This window comes from Equus asinus, chromosome 21 (assembly GCF_041296235.1).
Source record: "Equus asinus isolate D_3611 breed Donkey chromosome 21, EquAss-T2T_v2, whole genome shotgun sequence".
Lineage (NCBI taxonomy): Eukaryota > Metazoa > Chordata > Mammalia > Perissodactyla > Equidae > Equus > Equus asinus.
Genome location: NC_091810.1, coordinates 34,686,859 through 34,714,255, shown reverse-complemented (window position 1 = coordinate 34,714,255; position 27,397 = coordinate 34,686,859). Strand labels below are relative to the sequence as shown.

The 27,397-nt window shown below is 49.5% G+C and overlaps 1 protein-coding gene across 2 annotated transcripts in view; it reads right to left on the bottom strand.

Annotated features, from left to right (window-relative positions):
• LRIG1 (leucine rich repeats and immunoglobulin like domains 1) overlaps positions 1-27,397 on the bottom strand; it is a 114,502-nt gene that overhangs the window by 34,362 nt on the left and 52,743 nt on the right. The window contains exons 4-5 of one of the 2 annotated variants that reach the window (XM_014859317.3): positions 3,372-3,509; positions 1,095-1,238 (exon numbers count right to left, since the gene is read on the bottom strand). In XM_014859317.3, the coding sequence (XP_014714803.3) occupies positions 1,095-1,238; positions 3,372-3,509 (282 nt within the window). The remainder of the gene's footprint in view (positions 1-1,094; positions 1,239-3,371; positions 3,510-27,397) is intronic. The other variant, XM_044755211.2, reaches the window with a different exon arrangement.

Below are 27,397 nucleotides of genomic sequence, written 5' to 3'. Positions count from 1 at the left end.
CGCATTTGGCTTCTAGCCCCAGCATGATAAACCTCCGTTAACCAAAAGATTTCAGGAATGTGGGTGGGCTGGATCCCTCAGTGACACTGGGGGAAGGAGCAAGGGAACACAGGGCTAACCAGAGAGCCCTTGGTTTTCCCCAAATACTTCTGTCGTGTCTCATGACCCTGCCCCACACCACCTCCTGAGCATCCAGGGACCTTCTCCAGGACTGAAGAGAGCAGGGCCTGCATGCTGTGTGTGTGTGTGTGTGTGTGTGTGTGCTGTGTGCTGTGTGCGTGTGCGCACACCTGTGAACACAGGCAGTGAGAGTGCTGGGGCACACCCTGTCTTGCTTCCAAACCTGGCCCTGAACAATTGTTTTGTTCTGTTTAAACCAAATCTCCAATAGTGGCTTCTTTTCCTGAGGTACACTCTTCTGCTACAAAGAGGACACAAAGAAACAAAAACCCAGGGAACGAACAATAGTCCATCAGGTTCTGCTAAATAGAGGTTTTCTTGACTCCAGACCTTGTACACCATTCAAGGATGGCGCTCAGTTCTGGTCATCAAAAAACTAAACAAACAAATCCTTTCTTTAGAAAAAAATCCTAAGCCAACTACCTTCTAAGATTTAGGAGATGAAGACAACGGCCCATTTCTCGCTTACTACCTCTGCCTACATGAACTTCTTCTCAAACTGCTCAAGAAGCATTGGACACCGTAATGTCCACGGTTCAGATTTTATGGGTACCTTTAAAAAAACACAGGAACCCCTAAGATAAATACGGAACCCAACCCACACAGCCCTACCCATTAGCCAGGATCAGGTAACCAGCAGGATCCCTCATTTCATTTTGCAAAGTGCCAATGAGGACAAGCATATATTTCCTCAGTGGATCTTTTCCTCAGCAACCTTAGGCGGCCCGCAGGCACCAGACCCAGCTTCTAATTTGCTTTTATTAGGTGTTGCTATAGGGCCATTAATGATAGTTTATGCAGAGCTTGAGCGGGGGGAGCGGGAAAGGGGCTGCATTTGGTACGAGGTCCATGGGGAAATCTGGCCTCCATAAAGTTTGGCTAACCTTAATTAAAGTGCAGGTTTCTGTACTCACAGTTGTGTCAGCCTGGGTAACTTGAATGCTTTCACAGGAAGCTGGGTGATCCTGTTTTTGCTCAGGCGAAGCGTTAGCAGCGACCGTGACAGACCATCAAATGCTCCCGACTCCAGGGTGCCGATCCGGTTGCTGGCCAGGTTGCTGGAATGATTCAGGAGAGAAAACGCAGCGGTCAGGAGGAGGCCTTCCTCATTCCGTTACAGACACCAGACTCAGCCGAGTTGGGAAAATAAGCGAAAACACACCCACAGGGACAGGTTTCCAATGAGCTATTTGGCATCCCAAGGCTGTGAAGGGCATTTTCACTCCCAGATGGAGGAGCCAGGGAAATGCGAGTGTCAGGACTGTCCACCTCAGGCCTTGATGGGGCCTTGTTTCAGCCCACGGCACACCGTGCTTGTGGCAGTGGGCGACCCCAGGAGGGTGGGGGAGGAAGTCACTCACCTCTACTCCCTGCCTCTCTCACATGCCAGCCCGACCACATGGTGGCCACCTCTTTCTTCAACACCCACCACCCAAGGGTTAGGGTTCAAGGTTAGCGGGAAAAGCCCTAGGAAGCACAAAGTCAACTGCAAGGCTAGGGCAGAGTGGATTCACAATTTGGGGAAAGAGCTTTTAGTTCTGAAGTGGGTCTCATTATACGACTTATGTAATAAATGTGTGTAAACCAATTCATTTTAACAATTTTAAATGTGTCAAAGAAACGCTCTAGTTAAAGAGACCTGCCTGGAGTCCCTTAAGAAAACAGGCAGTACTTCAATGGGACATCCACTTAACAGGTTCATGTGCGTAAAGGGCACCTCCCCTCAAAACGCACTGCCGTATATGGCTAAGGTCTGCGTGTCCCATTGTGTGTAAATTATATCAAGCAATAAGAAGACAAAAAGAAGGGAAAAGAGAGAAAAGTCAGGGACAATATGGTCTTCCTATGAGAAGTCACCCCCAACACCTATCCTGCTCCCTTCCCCGGACAAATGCTGCTTTTTGTGGCTTAAGCAAAAAGGAAAAAGACCAGAGAGAGTCTTGTTTCTACCACATAGGGGGAAGGGAAGGAGGCATTTTGCATCTCTCCATCAGGCAGCGGCCCAGGACAGAGCACATGAGGATTCTTTGCAAACAGAGCTGGACTGTTTGTTCTTAACACTCCAGATTAAAGAAGAACAGTCTGTGTGATGAAGATATGCCGGCCAGTCTCTGCCAAACTTAAAAGTCCCTCCTGCTTTCGTGCAGAGAGAGAAGGTCAGTGCAATTCAGTTTAGCAGTTGCTGGGTTCTTTGTCCCAAGCAAGAAATGCCAGATGGCAGCTGGACACCTTTCCCTCGTTGGGGCCCAGAGCTGCTGCATTGACTTAACGAAGGCCATGGCCTCCCGTTTCCAATTCTGATGCCTTGATGCAGCCTAAGAAAGAAATCACTCTTCTTCTTGGGAGTCTTGGAAAATTTGTGCCAAGCCTTGGCCTCCCTGAACACATGGGTCACAACGACCCCTAAACCAGCCTCACAAAGATCTCAAAAATTACTCAGGAACAGTAACAATGCAGGGAATGAAAACTCACGTGTCATGTGAAAATGTCTCTTTAGCCTGGTTTTCAGTTTCTTCCCTAAAGCAACATTTTTCTACAAACAGGCAGTGGGTTAAATACGTTTTAACTGTTTTTCCTCCCATCTACCATCCACTGGGTGTGAGATGGGGCATGAAAATGGGGAAAAAGTGAAACAAACCTACAAGGAAATCCAGAAGGTTCTGAGAACCCACAGAATGGAGTAACTGCCCCCTCAATTCAACCAAATGATGTATTTATAAAGAGTGCATGGTGCTAGAAAGATAAGATTGACAGGTGAAACCTCAGCAAAGAGGTCTCCCTCCAAAGTCATTCGTCTCGCTACTCCTGAATCTTTTCTCCAGGCTTTCCTGGAAGGCAGTCCAGTACATGGGAAAGAAAGCAGACTTTGTAGCTGAAAGAGATCCATACTTGAAGGCTAGGATCTCCTCTTCAGTGGTGAATCTGTTAAGTTACTACTTAATCTCTCCCCGCCTCAGCTTCCTCATCTGTCTGTAAAGTCAGAATAATGCTGCTGGTTTTGGAGATGCTCTCTAATTGGGCAAGTAGGAGACAACTTCCAGTGCTCTGGGTGCCCTGCCCTCGGCCCTGCTGGGCGAAGCCAAAGGAGGTGTGCGTCCATCCGCATGGACTCAGCCAGGCCATGGCCAAGAAGAGAAGGAAACATCTCCGCATCCAGACCTGGGTGCTGACAGCAGAGCAGAGGCACTTACAGCTCCTTGATGGGCAGCCCGAGGGGGAAGCAGGCGCTCCGGATCTCCGTGATATTGTTGGAACTCAGATCCAGCACTTCCAAGGAGAGGTAAGCCTTCAGCTGACTCCCCTCCACACTGCGAATCTTATTGTGTTGCCTAAAACACACAAAGGGAGGTGCCTTGAGCATGTGTTTTTGCAAAGAAACTATTATTTTTCCTAGCTGTTTTGCTCTTTAAGAAAATTACAAATGCACTGCCATCCTAAAATGGGACCTCCCATTCTTCTTTCCGTCAAGTTACTACCTGCTGGCTGGGTGCTAGACAGAATAGCAAATTCTTTGTCTGCGATGGGTTTGTCCGATCAAGTTCTAAGTGTGAGCTGCTCTCCCCAACAACACAGGGGTGATATTGTAGATGGTGCAGAGAGTAGCAGGACCAGAACTCAGAACTCACTGTTGCCCTTCCCATAAGGATGAGCACAGTGCAACCAGCCAGCTCCTAACGTGGCTCTCATCTCGAATCTTCAGAGCCTTGTCCACCCCATCACTGACAAGACTGCAGGCACCAGAGCCCAGAGTTCAGTTTGATCCAACTTAACGCTTTGTTACACACCTCACATTTCACCAACACCTACCATGTACCAGGAGTGGAGACCGGCACAAGGGATTCAAAAAAAGAAGAAGAAGATGACAAAATCCTGCCAACCTAACAAGGGAAATGGGAGCTCGGTGCTGAGTCTAACCCATTCCCCTGAAGCTCCTGACTCTACCCCTTGATAGCTTTGTTCCTCAGTTTCCTCTTCTGGAAATTGGGGCTACTCCCCCTTATTTCAGGGAAATAGATGATCCAACCTGACACCACACTAAGCATCTGGCAGATGCTAACGTTGATGTTCAGAAGATTCACCCCCACTTTTACAACCAGGATTTATTCGTACCTTTAATGCTCTTTCTGAAAAACCCACAGTCTAACCAACCACCCAATATTTATTAATCATGAGAAAGACAACGAACGTAGCCAAGCCCGGAGGGAACGGGCTGTCCCCTCGTGCGTTTGGCCCTGCCTGGCAGGTTCAAACCCCCACAGCTCTAATCCCAATATTCAGAGATTTAAGAATCTACTGGGTGGTAGCGCTGGGCCTCTGGGTTCCAGGCACTCACTCGGGCCAGTTTCTCAGTAAACAGTGTCAGGGGCTCCGGCCAATCAAAGCATTCTTGAACACAACACAAGTAAGCCAGGCCTCGCTTACCAAGTGGCATCTCTTTTAAACAAACACTTGACCAAATCAGTTCCAACAGGCATAAACAAGGCCCTCTTTCCCAGAAGCTCTGGGCCTTCTCGCCGACTCCTTTGTTTTTTTTCACAACTCTCCCAGGCCCTGAACCCAAAAATCCATTTACAAGGGCACATCTCCACAGCAGCGAATCTCCCTAGAATGAAAGCCCACTTTTCCCTTCACATCCCTTCCCTGCCCCCCAAAGCTATTTCCTTTGAGTTCTTTATTAAGTTCTTAATAAAGACAGTCTCTTCAGTTTTCTGACTCCAAAAGAAAAAGAAAGGAAAGAAGAAAATAAAGGAAAACCTTTATTATGTAAAGTATGGGGAAAAAAAAGAACAAGAAATAAAGGCAACGGAGCTGAGCCTCCTCCAGGAACTCTGAATGCAGTGCCAGGGAGCCAGGAAAAGAGGGCCTGAAAGAAGGAAGGGGTGCTGTGGACCCAAAGTCACACAAAGAGGGATCGTGCACAGTCGAAGGGGCCACAGGACAGCTGTGAGCCCCCGACACTTCTCCCACCACCCCGCCTCTCTCTCCTTACTGCCTTTTGTCTCGCACTTTCTTCTTCTTTCTTGTCAGTCCATTTAGTCACTAAACCAAACCTGTCTGGGCCCCCGCTCTGTGCCAGGCCCACTCTGTGATGAAGACAGTTCTCTTTCACACGCTGGAAAGAGTTCTCCATTGAGCAGAGGAGGCAGCCATGGAGATGAGAGACAACGGGGCGTGGGAGTGAGGGTTACAGAAGCAGGATGGAAGAAATGAGCAGGGAGTGAGGGGGCACAGTGTTGAATTCTGCCGGGAAGAGGCTGCTGGGGCCAGTTTCAGAGGGCAGAATGCTGATGCTGGGAGGGGACAGGCAGGGCAGAGGCTGGGGTCAGGTCATGGAGCTGGGAGGGCAGGTGGGACCACGTCAGGAAATGCCCCACAGGCCAAGCTGAGGAGTAGGGAATCTATGTCATAGTGGTCCAAGTGAGAGGTGGCGGCAACAGAGAGACAGACACAAGAGAAGAATAAGAGGGACGCCCAGGATCTGAAGATGACAGCTTGGGGGCAGGGGGTGATCCTAAATTTTCTTGTTTGGAAATGTTCAGATTACCAGGTTAGCAGGCTACTGGCTATACCTTCTGTCCTTGCCCACTTATGGCCTATTCCGAATCCAGCAGCCAGAGTGATCCTATTAAAGCATCCCACAGAATGGGAGAAAACATCTGCAAGTCATATATTTGATAAGGGGTTAATATCTAGGATATATAAAGAACTCCCACGACTCAACAACCAAATTAAAAAAAGGGCAAAGGAATTAAATAGATGTTCCTCCAAAGAAGATATACAAGAGGCCAACGAGCACATGAAAAGATGTTCAACATCACTAATCATTAGGGAAATGCAATAGGATACCACCTCACACCCATAGGATGGCTACTATTTAAAAAAAAACAGGAGGGGATGGCCCTGTGGCCGAGTGGTTAAGTTTGCGCTCTCTGCTTCCACGGCCTGGGGTTTCGCCGGGTCAGATCCTGGGTGCGGACATGGCACCGCTCATCAAGCCATGCTGAGGCGGCATCCCACATGCCACAACCAGAAGGACCCACAACTAAGAATATACAACTATATACCAGGAGGCTTTGGGGAGAAAAAGGAAATAAATAAAATCTTTAAAAAAAAAAAAAAGAAAACAGGAATAAAAAGTGTGGGCGAGGATGTAGAGAAACTTTCCAGCTGCTGAAGAAAATGGTAAGGTGATTCCTCAAAAAGTTAAGCATCGAATTACCATACGATCCAGCAATCCTACTTCTGGGTACATATCCGAAAGAACTGAAAGCAGATCTCAAAGAGATGTTTGTATGCCCACGTTCATATCAGCATTACTCACAACAGCCAAAAGGTGAAGCAACCCAAGTGTGCGTCAATGGAAGGATGGATAAACACAATGTGACGGACACATACAATGGACTATTATTCAGCCTTCAAAAGGAAATTCCGACACATGCTCCAACATGGATGAATCTTGAGGACATTATGCTAAGTGAAAAAAGCCAGTCACAAAAAGACAAATACTGTATGATTCCACTTCCATGAGGTATCTAGCGTAGTCAGATACACAGACACAGAAAGGAGAGCGCGGCTGCTGGGGACTGGGGGAGGCAGGAATGTGGAGCTGCTCAATGGGTATGGAGTCCTAGTTTTGCAAGACAGAAAAAACTCCGGAGATCAGTTGTACAACAGGAGTGGTCTTAGCACTACGGAACTGTACACTTAAAAAATGATAAAGATGGTACATTTTGTGATATGTGTAGTTTACCACAATTTAAAAACAAAACAAAGCAAGAAACAAATCAGTTCACAGGACTCCTTTGCCTAAAACTCAAACAAGGGCTCTCGTGTCTCACTTAGGACTAAGTCCCCACAGTAGCCTCCAAGGCCCGTGCGATCTGCCACACACCCACCTTGCAGCCTCACTTTCTCCTCCTCTGCCTCACATGTTCACCGCACATGGCCCTCACACACACACAGCCCGCAGACTCCTGCTCAGGACCCGGGCACCTGCCTTTGCCACTGCCTGGAATGCTCTTCCCCCAGAGATCCCTACTTCCTTCCGGTCTTTATTCACATGTCACCTCCTCAATGAGGCTGCCCTGGCCACACTCCCTAAAACCACAAGCTCCTTCTCTCTCTCTCTCTCTTTCACACACACACACACACACACACACACACACACACACTTTCCACTCCCTTGCTTGCTTCATTCTTCTTGATAGCTCTAATTATCTTCTAATATACCCAGTATTTTGCTTATTTCTAGTTCAACATGTCCTCTTCCCACCTGGATGTGCCTCCGTGAAGGCAGGCATGTTTGTCTGTTGTGTCTCCAGCCACCGGAGTCGTGTGAGCCACATAACAGGTGCTCAATAAATAGTTTTGAATGAATCACGAAGAATAAATACAGGCTGAATTCACAAGGGCTGAGGCTGGACACAGATTTTGGATTTAAACAGAAGAAAACAATACAAGCAAATGAGTTCCATCAGAGAACGTGATGGAAAGAAGAGTTTGCCAAGTGCCCCATGGCAGCACTGCCAGACACAAACGACCAAGCCCACAGTGGCTTCAGAGGTCCCTGAGGCTCAAACACTGCTGTTCCCAGCTGCTGAGGATGGACATGCCACCTTCTCTTCCAGGGCTGGTGTCTCTGTGCTATAGCCCAGAGCCCTGATCAAACTCTTTCTGAACTCCTTGTCCACACAGCTCTGCTCTCTTGCAGGACTGCCTCCCTTCCCTCACAGAGCAAGAATCCCACTGTGTTAGATGTCTCTCTAGAGCCTGGTAACTCCACCCAAGGCCAAGAGTAGCACAACACTAAAGAAGAACACACCATGTGCCTCGCCCTGCCTGAGTTCAAATCCCAGTTACACCACTTACAGCTATGAACCTCAGAGGAGCCCAGTCTATAAAGCCGAGTGTGAGGTTCCTATGCCCCATGGGCGGATGTGACCTGACATGTAGCAGCTGCTCAATAAAACAAGTTCATATTTTTATTAGTCATATTTGTATCCTCAGAGCCAGGCTCAGGATCTAGTTTGCAGGGGGTGCTCTGGAAAAAGAATGAATGAATACATCAATGACTGACTGGTTTCTGTCTCTTCCTCTGCCACATGTCAGTGCAAACAGGCAGCCTCAACTCCTCTCTCACGAACAAAGGGCTGACTCAGAGCTCTCACTCTTAGCTTCGTGTGTGAAACAAGCCTGCTCCAGCTGGAGAGTGTCAAACCCAGCCACGGGGAGACTGGGCCATCCTGGGGAGCCACGCTTCAAAGCAAATCCCAGACTGAAACTTCTGCAGGACTCAGGGTGGCTACAGATCTGATGGAGCCACACCCAGCTGGAGTACATTCCCCTTCCCACTCCCACAGCAAGTGGGACTCAGGCCCACGCCCCTGACCTCAGCCCACCACACCACACCCCACCCCACCCCATCAAGGGTAGCCGGCCTGTCCACAACATCCCCTCCAGACAATCATCCGTCATGGTTAGAGCAAAGAGGCAGTGCTCAGGGGAAGCGCTCCCACCTCCTTCTCGAGAGTGGATAGCTGTGAAGATGTGTTTGCTGCCTTCATTCAACCCAGTGTTCCACTTGCATGAAACTGTCCACGCTTTTAACGCCACATGCAACATGGGTGGTCATCATGTTACTCCTTTAACATAACTAACTGCCCAGTTTCCAAGAAGGTCCACCCTCATCTTTACAACCTCTGGGTTCTTGTCCCAGTTCTTCTGAACCACAGCTGACCAATTACCGAACACCTATATGTAGCAGGCCCTAGGTGAGGTCCCCGTGAAATCACACAGCAATCTAATGAGGTAGGTACTATCATCATCTCTACTTTATAGTGGAAGAAACTGGGGCTCAGAGATCTGCTGGAATTTGCCCGAGGTCACACAGCTGGGAAGCAGAGAAGCCACTAGGCAAACCCAAGGGAACAGGTCTACACAGCCCAGCCAAGAGGCTCTCCCAGCAGAAGTTTAAGCGCACTATCCCAGATTCAACGGGTAACCCTTCAGCAAAGCCTGGCTAGATCCGAATGCTGGCTCGCTATTTCCTGTTCCACTCAGACTGGTTTGCATCATAGGCCTCAGCGAGGCCTCAATTTTGTACCAGCTTCCCAGAGTCCTGCATGAGCGGCAAATTTGCAAAGAGCTTTGTGGGCCACTCTCAGCAAATAAGGCAGATGAAGCTCAAGTTCTCACTCCTGGATATTCTGGATGGAAAGAAGAGACCAGTTCCTTTGGGATCATGTCTTTTTAATAAGACCTACATCGACGGGAGGAATGACTACCTTTATTCTTAGGGAACGGAAGCTGCAAAGGGTTGCCCTTAAGTTTACAAGAGAGTGAGGAGAGAGAAGGGGAGCAGAGTGCCTCTACCTGGCCTCATCAAAGGAGCACTCCGGCCTTTCTCTGGCATCAAAAAAACCGAGACCGATTCTGCAGTTCCGGGACCAGGGGGAAACGTGTGGCGGCCAGATCACACGGCGTCCGCCTCCATCCAGGGTCGGCTTACCCCTCGGGCTGCCCTCTGGGGCGAGGAGAACTTAAGACAGCCGAAGTCTATTAAACCAGCACCTGTTAAAGGCTTCAAAAATAAAACCAGTCTTCAAAGGCGGAGAGCAGGCAAGATAAGCTCTCTTCACTTGGCTACATTTTCAGGGCCGATGTTAAATTAGACAGTAAAACAGACGGAGGCATTTGAAACCAACATTTACAACTCTTTATCATAAGTGATTGTTCCACCACGGTCCTGGAAAGCCTGCTTCATAAGGTATTCCCGTTAGCGTTGGAAAAGATCTCATGTCACAGATAACAGCCAGGAAGAAAGGGAGAGGAGATCAAAGGAAGCAGGTTCAAGGTCGGTCAATGGATTACAGCTGGTTCCTGAGATGATGCACCTAGTGTTTACACCAGGGGCCAGCAAACCTATTCTAAAATGGGCCAGACAGTAATTATTTTAGGCTCTGTGGCTTGTAACGTCTCTGTCACCACAACTCAACTCTCACGTTGGAGTGTAAAAGCAGCCATAGACAAGAGGTAAACGCGTGAATGTGGCTGTGTTCCAATAAAACTTTATTTACAAAAACGAGCTGTGGGCCAGATTTGGCCCACTGCCTGTAGTTTGCTGACCCCTGGTCTACATTATAGCAACCAGTTGGGTTTCTGCAGGGCAGGGACCCAGATTCTAATTCTAGCTCTGATGCAGTTTTGGAACTGTATGTAGATCACTCTTTATCTGGTTTAACTCCCTGAAAATGGGGCTAAATGCCTCTCTACTGCAGAGAGAGAACCCTCCCATTCTCCCTCCAGTGCCCACATTAGACATCACTAATCACAGCCTTTCACACTGATGTCTTCCCTACCTCTTTAGGAAGTGAAATGGAACATAAGTCGACGGCATTATTATGTTCTCAGAAAATGATCCAGGTTACTTACTGGAGCCAGTGGAGAGAGGTGGGCAGACAGGGTGACTTTACATTGAACAGACATTCACACTGTACATCCTTACTCTTTTTGGTTCTTGCGGTAAGGCAGGAACACATGGAAGCTGGCCAAAATGCCCGTCCTAACATCTAAGCAGGCGTGCTCTTTGGCTCTTCCAGAGAACTACGGTGACTCAGAAGTCCACATTGTCAGCTCCTACAGGGTTGACTCTTACTAGAAACAGCAAATCTTCCAAATGTTACCTCAACATCAAACTTTTTAAAATGTGTTACTCAACAAATCAGCAAAATTCAAATTACAGCTCTTGCCTCGTTTGAACCTCTGGCTAAGACAAAGTTTCACACAATCTAGCCCTGAAATGGGAAAACGATGTAACACACCTGACATCCCCCCTCCCCCCTCCGCCGATCCCAGGGGCGCAGTCACTGAAACTCCACACTCTGCAGCCCGAGCCCCCGCAGCACTTCGCACCCGCCTGTCCTCCTGCTGCCCTGGAATTCTTAGCAAGGCTGTGCGTCAGCCCCTGCCCCACAGGGCAGGCACTCCCAGGTCTGATCTAAATGGAGGAAGGTGTGCATGCGTCCCTAAGTGCCACCTGAGCCTTCAGTGTAATTTTACATCCCATACGTGGAATCCACATAAGGTGAGACAGTCTGGGACCCTGCTATTATTGCTTTGTGTGAATCTCAGTGCAGGGCAGAGTGGCCCTGATGCCCACCTCATGGGGTTGAGTTTGTTGCCAAAAGTCATTATTTATTTTGACAGTACAGATAAAGATAATGGTTTCTCCTTTGTTACAAAATACAGTGCTACCAAATAAGCCATATGGTCAAATGCTGGCAGTTGTTCTGTTTATTTGTAAATGTTTTTATGGAAATACCACAGGCATACTGAGAAACGCATAAATTGTAAGTATAGAGCTCAATGCATTTTTACAAAATATGTGCGCCTGTGTAAACACCACTCAGATTAAGATATAAAGCGTTCTCAGTATCCCAGAAGGCTCCCTGCTCCTGTCACTTTCCTGGTTGTTATTCTTCCCAAAGGGCATCTTTAATTTCTGCTGCCAATGATTAATTTTGCCTACTTTCGTGCTTTATATACATAGAATCCCTCCATATATACTCTTCTGTGTCTGGCTCCTTTCACTCAACATTATGTTTATAAGACACATCCATGTTGTTACATTAGCAGTAGTTCTTTGCTGTATAATATTTCTATCGAGGGAATATACAGCAATTTATTTTTCATTCTACTGTTGATGGACATTGAGTTATTTCCAGTTTGGGTTACTGCAAAAATCACAGGTATAAATACGGACATGTCTCTCGTACATATCTTTTGGTGCATATTTGCATGCATTTCTGGCAAGCATCAATGTCTAGGCGCGGCACTGCTACACAGTCATAAAGCATGCGTATGACACTTAGCAGACACAGCTAGTTTTCTTTTAAACCAAATTCCCCAGGGTTAAAATGAATCTGAAAAGCCATTTGATTCAAGTGCCATGTTACATGCTGCTTCATTCAACCACATTCTCAGATGCCTACGCCCTCATGTGTACCCCGCCCCCACAGAAAGCATGAGGAATACAGCCTGGGGCCACACAGCATGGCCAAGCTCAATCCAATTTCGTTCAGGTGTCAAACAGAATTATTTTATTATAAGTGGGGCCCTCATGAACACCAAAAAAGGAAAAAAAAAAATAGAATAACTCTAAGTCTCAAATTGGCAAGAAATAACATGAATAAACTTGATGCCAGGGTCAATGCCCATATACAACTTGAAAATCAAGATAAGGAGGTTTTACAAAGAACAAGTGAGTCCAGAAGAGTCTTCCTAGGCCAACTTGCAGAAAAGTTTCTCTTCTCAGAATGACAGTTGAAAGCATCACCCTCTCACTAGCCTGTTTCACATTCATCTTCTTAGAAATGAAAACCAAACCATCTGTTTTATTGCATAAATTGATAATTTGCTCTAAGAAATTGGTGCCTGGTAAGAAACGGCCCAGCCTGGGTTATTTGCTGGACAGGAAATGAGAATCAGAATAAGCAGGTCTCTTTCTCTCTCTCTTGCTCACCCCCCCAGCCCCTCCCTGCTGGTGAATCACCAGTTCCCTAGGGAATTTTGGCAGATTCTCAGCCTGGCTGCAGATGACGTTCCGGATCTGTTTATTCAGGTGGAGATGGGATAAAAAACAAGAGCAGCCCAGTGGCGGGATAAACAGCCTCCACCAGGCAGGGTCAACCTCTCCCAAGGCAGGACGGGGCTGTGTCACCCAACCTCCCGACCCGTTCACTTCCTTTAGGCCCATTCTCCCCTTTGCATTTTCAACGAACTGTTTCAATTAACTCCTTGCAAAGGGGACCTATGTCTCATCCACACAGGAGTGCACAGCCCCAGGCACCTTGATACAGCAGATCTCATTTGGGGCTTATACATATGGAGCTGGAAGCTCAAGATGTGGAATGAAGAAACCTAGGCACAGCCAAGGGTCGGCTACCACAGTTCCGTGAAGTCTAGGGTGACCCACCCCATGAATGATGGCAAACCATCAGGATCCCATCCAAACTACCAGAGATCTGCATTCCATTTTAAGATGTGCAAACAAAAAACAAAACAAGGGGCCAGCCCGGTGGCCTAGTGGTTAAGTTTGGCACATTCTGCTTCGGCAGCCCGGGTTCAGTTCCTGGGCACAAACTTACACCACTCATCAGCAGCCATGCTGTGGTGGCAACCAACATAGAAAACAGAGGAAGACTGGCAAGAGATGTTAGCTCAGGGCAAATCTTCCTCAGCAAAAAAAATTCAAAAAACAAAACTTCCTAAGGAAATGTACATTGTTGGGTGAAAAAAGCTAATCAGAAAAGGCTCCCTTGCTATATGATTCCAGTGTGAGACATTCTGGAAAAGGCCAAACTGTGGGGACAGTAAAAACATCAGTGGTTGCCAGGTTTTTGGGAAGAGACAGGGATGAACAGGTGGAGCACAAGAGATTTTTTGGGCGATGAAAGTATTCTGTATGATACTGTAACGGCGAATACATGTCAGTAAACATTTGTGGAAGCCCACAGAACGTACAACACAAACAGTGAGCCTTAATGTAAACTACAGGTTTAGTTAATAATAATGTGTCCATATTGGCCGATCAATTGTAACAAATATATCACACTAATGCAAAATTTTAATAACAGTGGAAACTGGAGCAGGGCATATGGGAAGTCTCTGTACCTTCCACTCGATTTTTCTGTAAACCTAAAACTGCTGTAAAAGTCTATTAATTATAAACAGAACAAAACAAATCCTAAGGTATTAAGCAGTCCCGAGGTCATTACACCATCAGAAAGGATGCTGCACAGGGGCTGGGACTTTGAGCCAGTCCTCTTCATTGCTCTCTCCTTAGCACCCAGAACCATGCTTGGAACACAGGAGGCTTTCAATAAATATTTTTGAGTAAACAAGTGAATTACAACCGTAGCTCAGTCTTCTACATTCACCACCACAAACCTGAACTAAGGAATGTCATTCAGAAAACAACACTTGAGGCAAGACTAACCATGCAACTACAAAGTTTTAAAAAATAAAGGCATAATGTAGAATTAACTTTTTAGGTAGGAAAGCTGATATATTCAAAAGAAAATGTCTAATAAAATGGATTTTTACATTGACCGTGCACTTCCCTGAATCTGACGCCAAGCACAGACATGCATTGACCGGCCAGGGCCGGCAAAGGGGAGACACTCTGCTTCTCATGCAGGGCTCACCATCCCTCCTCCCCCACCGGCGGCAGCAGCGAGGAGCAGCTCCAGCGGCCCTAACGGAGTTCTCCTTCACACACACCGCTCCCCAACACCCGCTTCGGCCACAGCAGAGAAGGATCCTGAGGAATTCAACCACGGGAGTTCCAATCAGACACTGTTGACCGGAGGAAACCCTGCGAGCCACGTCTGGACTGCACTCCCCAGGGAGAAAGTCTGTGTCATTTTCACACTGGCAGGGACTTCTAAGGGCTGGCCAGTGCTTGGGAGTCGGTGCTGTGAGTACGGGGAGGAAGCTTGTCCTGGCATCTGGGCAGGGCAGAGTGGCACCAAGTGGGGCCAGAGGATGGAAAGCCAGGAACAAGGAACCACTTCCACTCGAAAATCCTGTGCACAATCGGGCACCCGTGGGGAAGAAAAGCCCGAAGTGTTTCTCTCTTCTGGTCAAGGCCAACACGGCTGCACAGCTCTTCCTCTGGGCATTATCTTCCCCTAAGTGAATCAACATATCCCTTGTTTTCTTCTCCTGTTTTCCCCTTTCCCTGGCAACCTGCTACCCTGCACACAGGTGGTGCTCCTCCCCACCACACCGGAGCCCCCAGGCGTGAGGGTCCTTGCCTGGAAGTCTGCAGAGCACCAGGCTGTCAGGTCGCATCCCGTGGAACCAGGAACCCGGCACCAGCATGGAGCCTGTGGGCGTTGCATGGCTGAACAGGACTCACCCATTTCTTCTCATTGCAACTTTCAAGGTCCTTGTGTCTATGCCTGTTCTGCTCAGCCCCTCAAGGGGAGCAGGGAGGAGAACAAGCTCACCTGACAACAAACGAGTGGCCCAGACTGTCCCAGACTTGAGGGGCTGAGCTACTGTTCCTGGCAAAGAAAGCTGGGCAAGGTGGGCAGATGGTGGCGGTCAGGAACAAGGTGGGAAGGGTACCCCTTAAGGCTAGGCTCAACCCCTAGAAATGTCCACCCAGGTGTGTCTACACAGCCCCTCTTGGAGGGTGTTAAGAAGCTGCACTGGGTGGTTCTCCTCAAGTTGATGGCTCTACACCAAGTGGGTGAGGTGGGAAAGTCTCCCGCCCCCTGTCAGGTGACACGACAGAGCAGCTGCGTTGCCCAGAGCAAGCACCTCTCTCCAAGTTCCAGAAATGCTGGTCAGCAGTTGGGTGGGGGAGCAGGGGGGTGTTCAGGGGGTCACCCAGGAATCTAAGATCCACAGGCTTTGTCATTAGTTCCAGTGGTTTCTGCTCCTTGTAGACCTCACCAACGAGGACTAGAATAAAGGAACCACCAAGGAGAAACAAAGCGGTGACCTTAGTCAAAATTTCCAGACAAAATATAACCACCTCCTCCTGCACTGAGTGCCTGCAGAACTCATGCGCTCAGGGGACAGTCCAGGGCACGAGGCTAAAGCAAAGACGGATGCAGAGCTGATCAGCTCACACGGCAGCCACGATCTCAGAGATGTGGGCAGAACAAAGGTAGAAAACGCTATAATACATTGCTCTCGGACACAGTATGATGATGATGCAAGTTTTCCCCTCCTCTCTTTTGCATATTACTCTAATGTGCGTTATCAATTATGTGAATAAATTAAAATGATATTCTACAAAGCAGTTAACGTGACCTTAGACACTGAACTTTGGGACCCGACCCTTGAGTGCAGAGATGCCTGGCCTGCGTGACAGTCCCAAGGCGAAGGGCCTTCCTCCGTGAGCACAGCCAAGTAGGCCTCTCCTCCAGGGGTGCCAGTAGGGCGGGGCCCCAGGGCCACCACACAGAGTCCCTGAACTCATTCACCAGGCACCCGTTCCTCCAGGCAGGGATGGTGCTGGGTTCCAGTCTCCTCTTGAACCCCTTGAACTCCAATCATCTCACGCACACACGCAGCCTGCTCCTAGGGTTAAAAACTTCAAAGGGCCTTCATAGCTGGAGTTGGAATGGAGCCCTCCAGGCCCTGCGGTCCCCCGGAAAGGGTTCCAACACTGGTGTTGGCTGCCTGGGGCAACAGAAGCTCCCAGGGAGCTCCCTCTTGCCGCTTGGCCACCAAGGAGGCACACCACACTTCCTTCTCTGCAGAAACGGAGCCGGAGCAGCAGCAGCCATAAAAGCAGGAACAGTGGTCACAAATCGCACATTTCGTTAGTGCTTACCAGGAGCCAGGCTCTCACTTAGCTCATTTAACCCTCATTGCAACCCAAGAGGTGAATCCCATTACCATCCCCATTGCACAGACGCAGAGGCTGAGGCATAGCAAGGTTAACAAAGTAAGAACAGTGCAGCTGGGACTGGAGCCCAGAAACGATTCCAGATCCCACAACCCTACTTGGTACACGGAACTGCCTCCTAACAGAACTAGGCAGCAGAACCCCTGGGGAAGAGAGCTTCTCTGGGCAGGACTTTGTGCTTCCCACCTCTTCTCGGCATCTGCCAGGGCCACCCTACGCATGCGTGATCTGAACAGAGGCAGGACCCAACTCTGCACATGCACAAGGGGCAAATCCTGCCTTGAGCCACTGCACGTCGCCCCTTCCCCTTCCACATGCACACGTGGGTCTCCCAGGCCCGCAGCAGATGAGCACACAGTTGCTGCAGTGCCCAGCCAGACCTCCCCTATTGATATGGAAGATGACTGGTGTGGTCCCTAAATGGGTGAGTGAGAGTGGCTCTACATCCTCCGGTGGTAAATATGACAGGACAGAACTGGGCATTCTCCAGGGAGCAAAAACCTGTTCATCCATCACTCTCCACCATGCCAGAGAAAGCACCTGTGAATCCAGATTCAGAGAGGGTATGGCCCTGGTCTGGGGTCACTCAGCTAACCAGCATGCAAGCCAGGTATCCACTGACTCCAGGCTGTGCTGCTTTTTGGAGGGACAGAGGCACAAGAAGCTGCATCGGATGGCCTGTGGCTCAGAGGACAGAGATGGGACTGTGGGTGCTGGGGTAGCCAAGAAATTCCCTTGGGGACCAGAGAAGGAACCCTCCTCTCTGCAGGCCACTGGCACAACCCCACGCTTCCCATGCCAGCTTCCAGGCAGCTCTGCAGTTCCAGCAGAAGAGGAGGCTGCTTCAGCACTTGGCTGCAGCTTCCAAGACAAGATCCTCCCCGTTCTGGGGAGTGATACCACTGATGTGCCTTTAAAAATAAAACCAGGCCTGCTTCCTGCCCCATCTGGAAGACTTTTGATCTCCCGATCATATGATTTGGGATATCTCTTACCACGCAATTTCCCGAGCCTTCAGCACAGATCTGCCTGCACTTGGGGAGGGGTGAGGATGGGGATGGGTGGGATTAAGGAGCTGGCCCTCTAATGCAGTCCTTCTTATCCACCCTGAGGATGATAAGACCCACTGCAACATCAAAGTGGCACCGTCCCCAGCACCCCTGCTCGCCACTCCAGAACCACACCATGCCTCATCCTGCCCGCTCTGGGTTCCTACGGGAGCCAACACTTGCTCTTTTTCTTTCTTGAAATCACAAACTTCGATTTTCTTCTTTGCTTCAGATTTTCATGGACCTAAATGTAAAACGTAAACCACAGACTCTTAGAAAAAACACAGCAGAAAATCTTTGGGTTCTAAAGCTAGCAAAGTTCTTAGACTTGACACTAAAAGCACAATCCATAAAAAGGAAAAATTAATACACCAGGTTTCACCAAAATTAAAAACATTTGCTCTGAGAAAGATCCTGTTAGGATGAAAAGACAAGCTGCAGACAGGGAGAAAATATTTTCAAACCATACATCCAACAAAGAACTAGTATCTACCGTATATAAAGAACTCTCAAAACTCAACAGCCAAACACCAAACAATCCCATTAGAAAACGAGCCCAAGACAGAAATACACATTACTCCAAAAAGAATATGCAGATGGCAAATAAGCACAGGAAAAGATGTTCGACAACATCAGCAGCCACTAGGGAAATGCATATTAAAACCACAATGAGATAACACTGCATACCTATTAGAACGGCTAAAATAAAAAAATACCGACAACCCTAAATGCTGGCCAGGATGCGAGAACCAGACCACTCATACAACATCGCTGGTTGGAATGTAAGATGGCACAGCCACTCTGGACCAGCACAGGAGTTTCTTTAACAGCTAAAACACACAACTACCATACGACGTAATAATTATACTCTAGGGCATTTATCCCAGAGAAATGAACATTTATGTTCACACAAAAACCCATACATGAATGCTCCTAGCAGCTTGATTCATAACAGCCAAAATCTAGAAACACCCCAGATGTCCTTCAGCAGGTGAACGGTTAAACAGAGCATGGGACATCCATGTCATGGAATACTATTCTGCAATGAAAAGGAATGCATTATTGATACATGCAACAACTGAGATGAATCTCCAGAGAATTATGCTGACTGAAAAAAAGCCAATCCCCAAAGGTTACACGCTGCATGACCCCTTTATGTAACATTCTTTAATTGAAAAAGTACATACATGGAGAACATATTAGAGATTGCCAAGGGTGTGAGGGCAAGAATGGAAGAAGCGTGGCTACAGAAAGCAACATGAGGGATCCCCTGTGGGGATGGAAATGTTCTGTACCTATACTGTATCAACGTCAATGTCCTGGTTACAAAAAGTCTTGCAAGATGTTATTATTAGAGGAAACTGGGTTGAGGGTATAAGAGGATTTTTCTACATTACTTTTTACAACTGCACGTGAATCTACAATTATCTCAAAATTAAAAGTTTATAAAAACAAGCCAACAAAATGGTAGCACATTCACAGTGGAAGAAGATCGAGGCCCTGGTGGAATTGACCTGGAATCTGACAGCCGACCTGCTACCTCATTTAGTCCCCAGCTTTTCCTTCAAACCAGCAGGAACTTACCCAGTATGACTCAGTTCTAAGAGCCAAGCACCAAATACTGCTGGGCTCTGTGCGATTCTGAAATCTAGGGACATGCAGGAACTGCTTCATCACTTTCCACCGTTTAGGAAAGGACAGGGGTTTGGACTCCTAGCGAGAAAGGGGTTGCTGATAAAGCTGACAGAACACCAGTGGCCCCTGCCTGCCGTATCAGGAGCTGTCGCTTGGTTCCATGTCCTCTGGCTGAGTCTCAGTACAACCTGGCCAAGCAGGTGGCAGACACAGGTGAGGCCTGCACTGCCAGATGTGAGATTCCCAGAGTCATCCCTGGAGCATCAGCCTAGGGAGGAGTCCCATGTGAAGGGTTCTGGAATGGCTGCATGGTTCCTCCACCGGCCCTAGCAGATCCCAAAGCAGTTCAGCAAAAGAAATGTGTTGATGGGGGCTCCAGTAAAGACACCTTCCCATTCTGCTTGATTCTGCGTTCGCTAAACTTATAGGACCACAAGACCTTTTCTTCATGAAGCAATTGCTAATATCTCACAGAAGAACTGTTCCCGGGGGCTCATTTTATGAGGGAAGCACCACACTTCACCTCCTCATGATTAAAGGCTCTGACATGTCCCGTAGCAAAGAAGGCTGCTTACCTTTAACTCTGAGTTTTCTGAACTTTCCAACTACAGAAAGTAGCCAGGGTGGGCTGGACGCACGGAGGGATCTGCAAGGATTCTCCATCTTCACTTCGGAGAAAGCGCTTCCCCAAACACTGGCTGCCCCTCACAGGGGAGCAGTGACCAGGCAAGCCCTTCTCCTGGAACACCCAGGCCAGGACAAGAGCAATTTCACAGCCAAGCCAACCCAGGTTCGGAAAGCTGCTGCTAGGAAGCGGGAGGAAGAGGATTCCGACCCGGATGATGGGACCCCAGGGCCCGCATGCCTACCCTAAGCCGTGATGCCTCCCATGGGGTGGTTTCTATCATGACTTTCTCTCCTGTAACACTCTGCCCAGCTTTTCAAGAAATCAAGGAAAGGGGGGTCTTGTCTCTTGGCTGACAAGAACCATGCTCTCTAGGAGCCCCCATAGACCATTTTTGTTATTACTTGTCCTAAATTTGTCCCTTCACCTTGACAACAGATATCTCAAACTGCCCAATATCTGCCCTATACTCCACAATCGCTTATTCTTGGACTGACCCATTCCTTGGGTCCTTCATTTATCTATTCATTCAGACACGTATGGCATGCCTATTATGTGCAGCTGCTGTAAGGAAAAGGTAAATTTGACTGCCGTATGGTGTCCCCCTTACTCTGTTCCTCAATGCTCAAAAAGTGCCGACTCCAGTTGAGAAGACAGAGACACAGATGTGATGGGAGCACTGACAATGGGGACACAATGTTGTGGGGGAGGATGTCAGGAGACGGACCGCCACTGCAGACCAAGGCGACAACATGAACAAGGTGTGGAATCCAGAGCGATGGTCTGGGTGGGCTGTCATCATGTGCAGTTTAGTGTCAAGTTCGAGGTAGGAAGCAGAGAGAGACCGGGAAGAAATGGAACCAGGGGCCAACTCTGAAAGATCTGAGACGTGATCTTGTAGGTCATGGGGAAGCCACAAAAGGGTCCTTCATTCATTTCTTCACCAAATACGGTGGGGCAACCACGAGGCAGGCACCTCAGTGGATGGCAGTGATGAGGTTAGAGCCTTCTGGGGGTCACATGGGGATGGAAAAAGGGGAGGAAAAGAAGAGCCAAGTCTGGACGCCTTTGGAGCCAGGGCCGTGAGGACCCCCATGTAGAGATGAGGTACGTATCTCAGGTTTGGCAGTGGACAAGGAGAGCTGGCTAGGATGCTAACCGCTGCACCATTTAAGCAGTCTTTTCAGCACGGGTGCTCAGCGGGCCCACTAGACAGAACTCACACGCATCTGAGCCTCCCACAGAGAGTGGGTCACGCACAACACCAGTTCTCAACTTGAGATAGATGTTTGTTCCAAAGAACACACACCCCAGGCCCTGCCCCAGGTCTACAGGAGAGGAAGTAGCCATGTGTATTCCTGACCCTGGCTAAGTGTGGCTGATAGGGAACCAGCCCCTTTCCTGACAGATGAGGGAACAGAAGCTCGAAGAGTAGAGGTGACTTGTGAAAGATCCTACAGAGGGGTCTCTGGCAGAGTCAGGGCTGGAAAGTGAGTGGCAGGACACTGTTCCTCTCTGAACACTACTGGTGCTGATGAGGTGGAGGCCACGTGCACTCAAGGAAGGGATGCTCCCTCCCTGTTCCCAGGGGACCAGCACCCACCTCACTGCAGGCTGACTTGCATGCTGGAGGCAACAGGTAGGATGCGCCTTGTTGGGTGATGTCCTGACAAGACGACAGTGAGGAGGGCTTCTCCTACTAGCAGAGAAGTCACTTAACACTCCAACACCCAGCTGGAGGTGGGCAAGGAATGGACCACGGTTCTCTGCTAAAATGCCCAAAAAGGAGCCACCATATGAGAGGCAGGCGGGGTCCTCACCAACGGGCCTTCTCTTCCCAGAGGTGACTCAGCAGGCCACCAAGGCAGGGAGAGGATGAACCCGGGCCTCGCCCAGGAGACTGATCGGACGATGTCTGCGATGCACAGCAGCTCTTTGTTTCCTGAACTCATTTCCCTGAACGATTTACTGAGTCTCTCAGGAGCTAGAGCTCTTTCTAGGCGAATGGGGGAAAGTGAAGACAGGCATTAGACTCTTACTTGGAACCACACAATAGCTGGAGAGTCACCCAATCAGGGCTCTTGTTATCACAGCCTAGAGAATGAGGGAGAGGGGCAGGGGCCAGCCTGGCCCCTACGGAGCCCCAGGTGCTGAGGGGTTTATCACTGCCGTGGGCAAGGCTGGGAGAAGGGGGCGCCCCTGGAACAGCTGGTTCTCGCCCTGGTTCCCAAAACCAAACAACTACCAGGCAGAAAAACTTCACTACGCATGCTGATAACCACTGTTTCTCCAAATACAAAAAAAGAATACATTTAATTTGGAGAAAATGTCACATTCTCAAAAAGTCCAAGGGGATTTTTTTTCTCATATCCAACATTCTAGTTACTCTTTGCGACTTATTAAAGGGTCCAATTCCAAACACAACCCTCGCAAAATCCCATCGCATAATTACCCAGACTCAATGTTAGCACGAGAACTTTGCTATGTTACAACACAGCTTTTGAATGGCATCAGAGGAAACCTTCACTTTCTATAGCATATATGTATATATTATTTTCGTTTTTTTAAAGAAGAGCTAAGTCTTACTTTTGGAATTTTAAAGAAAAAGGTTTTTAAAGAGCCTAAAGTAAGTTTTACTAAAAAGAGGGTATTTTTTTTTCCCACCGTCATAATGGAACTTCTCTGGTTTACCGGTAGAATGCAAGCGAGAGATGGGTGGGTGGCTTTCAGGGAAAAGAAATGACCCAGATTAGGTGGCAAATCCATGGTCAAGTTGTGTGATCACCAAATGAGGGGGTCGTGTCTAATCAGACCAAACCCTGCCTCATACACAGGGCAAAAGCAGTCTCCCGGTTGTTGTAAGGGGCTAATGTCACAGGATCCTCCAACTACATCAGTGCTGAAGCAGGCCCCTAACCCTCTAACAGGGACCCCCCAGAATCATAAGCGCTAAACTGAAGGTCAGCCAGTATTTATTTCCCGTCTACCTGGAGAGACAAAGAAAAAGAAAAAAGAAGGAGCAGAGGGCAGCAAGGCAGGGAGACTGGGTATTTGAAGTGACAGGTATGTGAGGGAAGGAGAGAAGAGGGGACAACACCTCTCACCGGCAATTATCCAGTTTGTGGCTCATCAAAACTTCTGACTGCACGTTGAAATGAACTGGAGAGCTTTTAAAGAAACACCAGAGCCTGTGCCCAGTGGGCCTCCCCAAAGGCCCCCAGCCCGAGGTTTGGATTTAATCGGCCTGGGATGTGGCCTGGCATCCAGCTCCAGCTTTTACAAAGCTCCCCAGGTCACTCTACTGTGCAGCCGAGGAGAGGCGCTGCTTAAATCTTCCTGAGTGCTGTGCCGCACCCACCCACGTAGAGGAACGGGCACCGAGAGGAGAGGAGGGCAACCAACCCTACTACCGCTCTCAGCGGCCCCCAAAACAGGGACCAACACCGAAGAAGCTGAGGACCACGCACACGCACGTGCGTGCGCACACAGAGATTATCTGCAAACTTCAACTGGTTCACCAGGTGAGCCCTACGGGGTACCTGCGAGTGAGATCTGTTTTTAGGAGATGTAAACAGCCTCTGCCCCCTCTCCGAGGCCAGGCCTCATGGTCCAGCATGGAGAACACCTAACCCCCTGTCGACACAGCAGCGAATCAGGGCCAGCTCCACCCCCAGCCCCAGAGGGTGCTGAACAGAAAGTGCTCAGTGATAAAGTAGTGTCTCCCAGTCGGTGTGAGTTCACTAGACTCGGGACACTGCACTGAGGATGTGTGGCATTCAGTGAAGCCTCACAGCCCGCTGTGTCGGCAAACTCATGGTGCAAGTGAGCAAACTGAGGCCCAGGAGAACACAGCGTGGGCCATGAGGGCAGGACTCAAACCCAGATCCACCTGGCCCAGAGCCTTCTCTTCACCCCTGTGCAGAACTGCCCCTTCTCTCCAAGGCCCTATGATGCAGGAACCGATGTCAGGAGAAAAGACCCACGTGTATCCACTTTTTTCCTACAGCTACTCGGTCTGCACAAAATTTCCTAGCAGCCCTCCCCACATCCCTCCTCAAGGACAAACTTTTTTTTTTTTTTTTTTTGAGGAAGATTAGCCCTGAGCTAACTACTGCCAATCCTCCTCTTTTTGCAGAGCAAGACTGGCCCTGAGCTAACATCCATGCCCATCTCCCTCCACTTTATATGTGGGACGCCTACCACAGCATGGCTTGCCAAGCGGTGCCATGTCCGCACCCGGGATCCAAACCCGTGAACCCCGTGCCGCCGAGAAGCAGAACGTGCGAACTTAACCGCTGCGCTACCGGGCCAGCCCCTAAACTATTTCTTAGGCCCCAGAGACTCTACAACCACACAGCCGAGCACAGACCAGTGGCCCCTAGAGAGGACCCCCCATGAGTGCCATGTGGGTGTGCCCTACAGCCCTGCCCTCCTTCGAAGCACATTTTCATCTCCTGGTTGAAGGAGCTGGGAAGAAAGAAGCACAAACTGGCACCTTTTTCCCAGCTGTCTGGGTTGGAAAGGCATCCAGGAAGTGAGGAAACTGTGGAGGAATCCGCCTTGAAGCCATGTCTTCGAGGGCAGATAGCCGCCTGCGGGAAGCCGCTGGCACAAGTGAGCAACAAGTCTGGGCTCTGCAGAGACCTGACGGCAGGACGAGTTTTCCTCACGTGCCCTTAAAAGCCGGACGACCATCACCAGCTCAGAGGCGAGGGGAGGGTCAGCCTGATCTTCAGGGCAGATGCACTTCCTGTTCGTCTGCGCCACAGCAAGGGCTGCCCAAAGTCAGTTCACCTGAGGGCAACGCTGCAGAGGCATGCCCTCAACTGGAGGAGGTGCCTTTGTCTAGCAAGGAGCCTCCCAGCCCCACCCCAGAGCAACAACGGAGCTCTTTGGCCATGGTCCCGAGGCTTCCCCCTCCTAACACAATTTGATATGTCAGCACTTGAAATAACAAGACGCTCCCAGAGCACATATTTCCACGTACACAGTGAGCACAAACCCCAGATGTGGAGAGAAATAAGATCAAGACCCACCTTTGCCAATTCCTATGTGACCTCTGGCAAGTTTCTTGCCCTCTCTGTGCCTCAGGTCCTCATCTGTAAAATGTGCTTAACAACAGATCCTGTGTCTCCTAGGACTGCAGAGGCCATACAATGAGATGAAGCCTGGGAAGGCAGGTAGAGCAACGCCAGCCAACAGTACTGTGCCACGTACACTGACCATCACAATTTTTCATCTCCGAAGGCTCAACCAAATGAGATGGCCTATGTTTTGACCACATTTGAACTACAAAAAAATGGCAGTTTCATATGACTCAACTTACCACAGTGAGTAAACTATTCTACCTTTAAAACCCCCCGCCTTTGAACCAGCAGGGTGAATGTAATATTCCCCTCCGTATCGCCCAACAATGACAGGCCTTATGAAAGGAAGGCCCGGCATAAATGCAAACACATTTCCTCCACTTGGGCTATAAAAGCTGAAAATGGCTCCCAGGTGCGAGCTGACACAATAGGCCCTGCCTTCTCTGCAAGGTCACCACGCAGGTCAAAGTCAAGCCAGCCATTTTCGGATTAGGTGCACACGCTCATGAGCCTTCCCCCGTGGTAAGTGGATTACAGAAGCCACCTGCAGGAAGTGGGCGAGGGGCAGGGGGAGGAGGAGGAGGAGGAAATGGTCCCAGTTGGAAGGAGGCTGTTGATATGGGCAGGGGCCAGCTCCTTTCACACGGAAGATTGTGCAACCCAGAGGGCCGCTCCGCTCCCCAGCTCCAGCTCACGCAGCCCTGGAGGGTGTTGGGCACCCACTGCTGGAGGGGAGGCACCTCCTCCAAGAGCATCCCTGCTTCCCTAGCTCCCTATTCCCACTGGATCTCAGACTATATTTAAAGCTGACATGGTCATCAGAAAAAATGAGGGGGGGAGCCAAGCACACAACAAAAGCCAACTCCCAGCAACAGAACGCAAGCTACCGAGTTCCCAAAAAAGGCAGTGACCTCCCTGACCAAGTTCCTACTCCGCCGGCTCTCCCCTTCCTCAGCTCCCCAGACCCCACAGCTGGTGTTCACGTCACTTTCTCAGCAAATGACTTGCAGATGTGCGGCTCATCTGGCTGCCTCACCACCCCCACTCTCAAAGAAAGAGAAAAAAAGGAAAGAAAAGAGAAGGAAGATGACAAGTCATGACTGTGGGTAATTTGGCAGCCTCGCGGCGGAGGCCACGGCGGCCCCGTTCCCTGTGAAGGGCTCCCTCAGACTCCGGGCAACAGGCCGTCTGCATTACAGAACCCCTGGGAAGTTTCCGGCACAGAGAGCTGCTTTCTTTGTAAATTGGGTGTTTAATTTCCTATTTTGAGGCTCATTGGTGGCATCCAGCATCTGATGAGGCTGTGGTTCTAAGAACCGGGGGTCCTGCTCTGCCTCCCCACACAAGCTTGCAGCTCTTCATTCAGCCTGCCCAGCAACAAAGGAAAAACATGGGGAGGGGGACCAATAGGCCTTAAAATGGAACTAGCCCTGTCCCATTGGTACTCCTCCCAGTACCCACAGTGGTGGCCGAGCAAGCAGCGTGCACCATCTGATGTCTGTAACTTACGCTCACTTGTAGGGGGAGAGAAAGGAGGTCCACAGAAGGGTGAGCCTCGGCTATAGTGTCACCTTGCCTGGGAACCTTCCCTGTCTTGCACCCCATCAGTGACAGCAGTGAGGAGCCCCTTAGACGCTCCCGAGCCCTGCCTGTATTACAAGTGTCTGTGTACCCATCTTTCTCAGCAGCTAGACTGCCAGCTCCTTGAGGGCAGGAGCTCTAGTCCATGGGGCATGCTTGTTCATACTGGGCTTCATGTGGGGCACATGGTGATGTAATTCACAAGGCCCTTGTACGTGAGCCCCTGGTCTCCATCACGAACCACTCTAGGCTTCCTCCACTTTCCTTTCATCTCTTTTGTCCGCTGACGACCAGCGGCAGAAGGCCGGGAAAACAGGAGGGGAGTAAGCGGGTCATGAACAATGCAGGTGGAGGGCAGGTGTGGGCCCTGAGTTTTTACTCCCCATGAGGGCAGGGGAAGACTGCCTAACTTTCAGACACTCCTTTAACTTCCACCTGGAACAAAGCGGTACCATTCAAGTCTTAGGAGGGCAAAGATTTATCTGATAATAGTGACTGGTAATCAACAGGAAGGCACGTGGTGCTCCACCTGCCCAGGGAGGCCGGGCTGAAGTGGAGCCGGTAACACCGCACGTTGAGAGCATAACAGGTCTCCTGCAGGCTGGGCTGTTGGCTAGGCACTCTCTGCCTCTGTAGTAACTGGGGAAGGACTGATCACCAGTAAATAGCAAATTAGGCAGAGACAAATTTATAACAGCCGCAGGCCTCAAACCCGCAGCCACAGGTAGATCTGTCCAGCCCGTGCTCACTCCGTGCCCAGTGCTCCTCCCCTTTCCTCAGAAATAAATGCCTTATCAGGGCTTTTGAGCCCCAC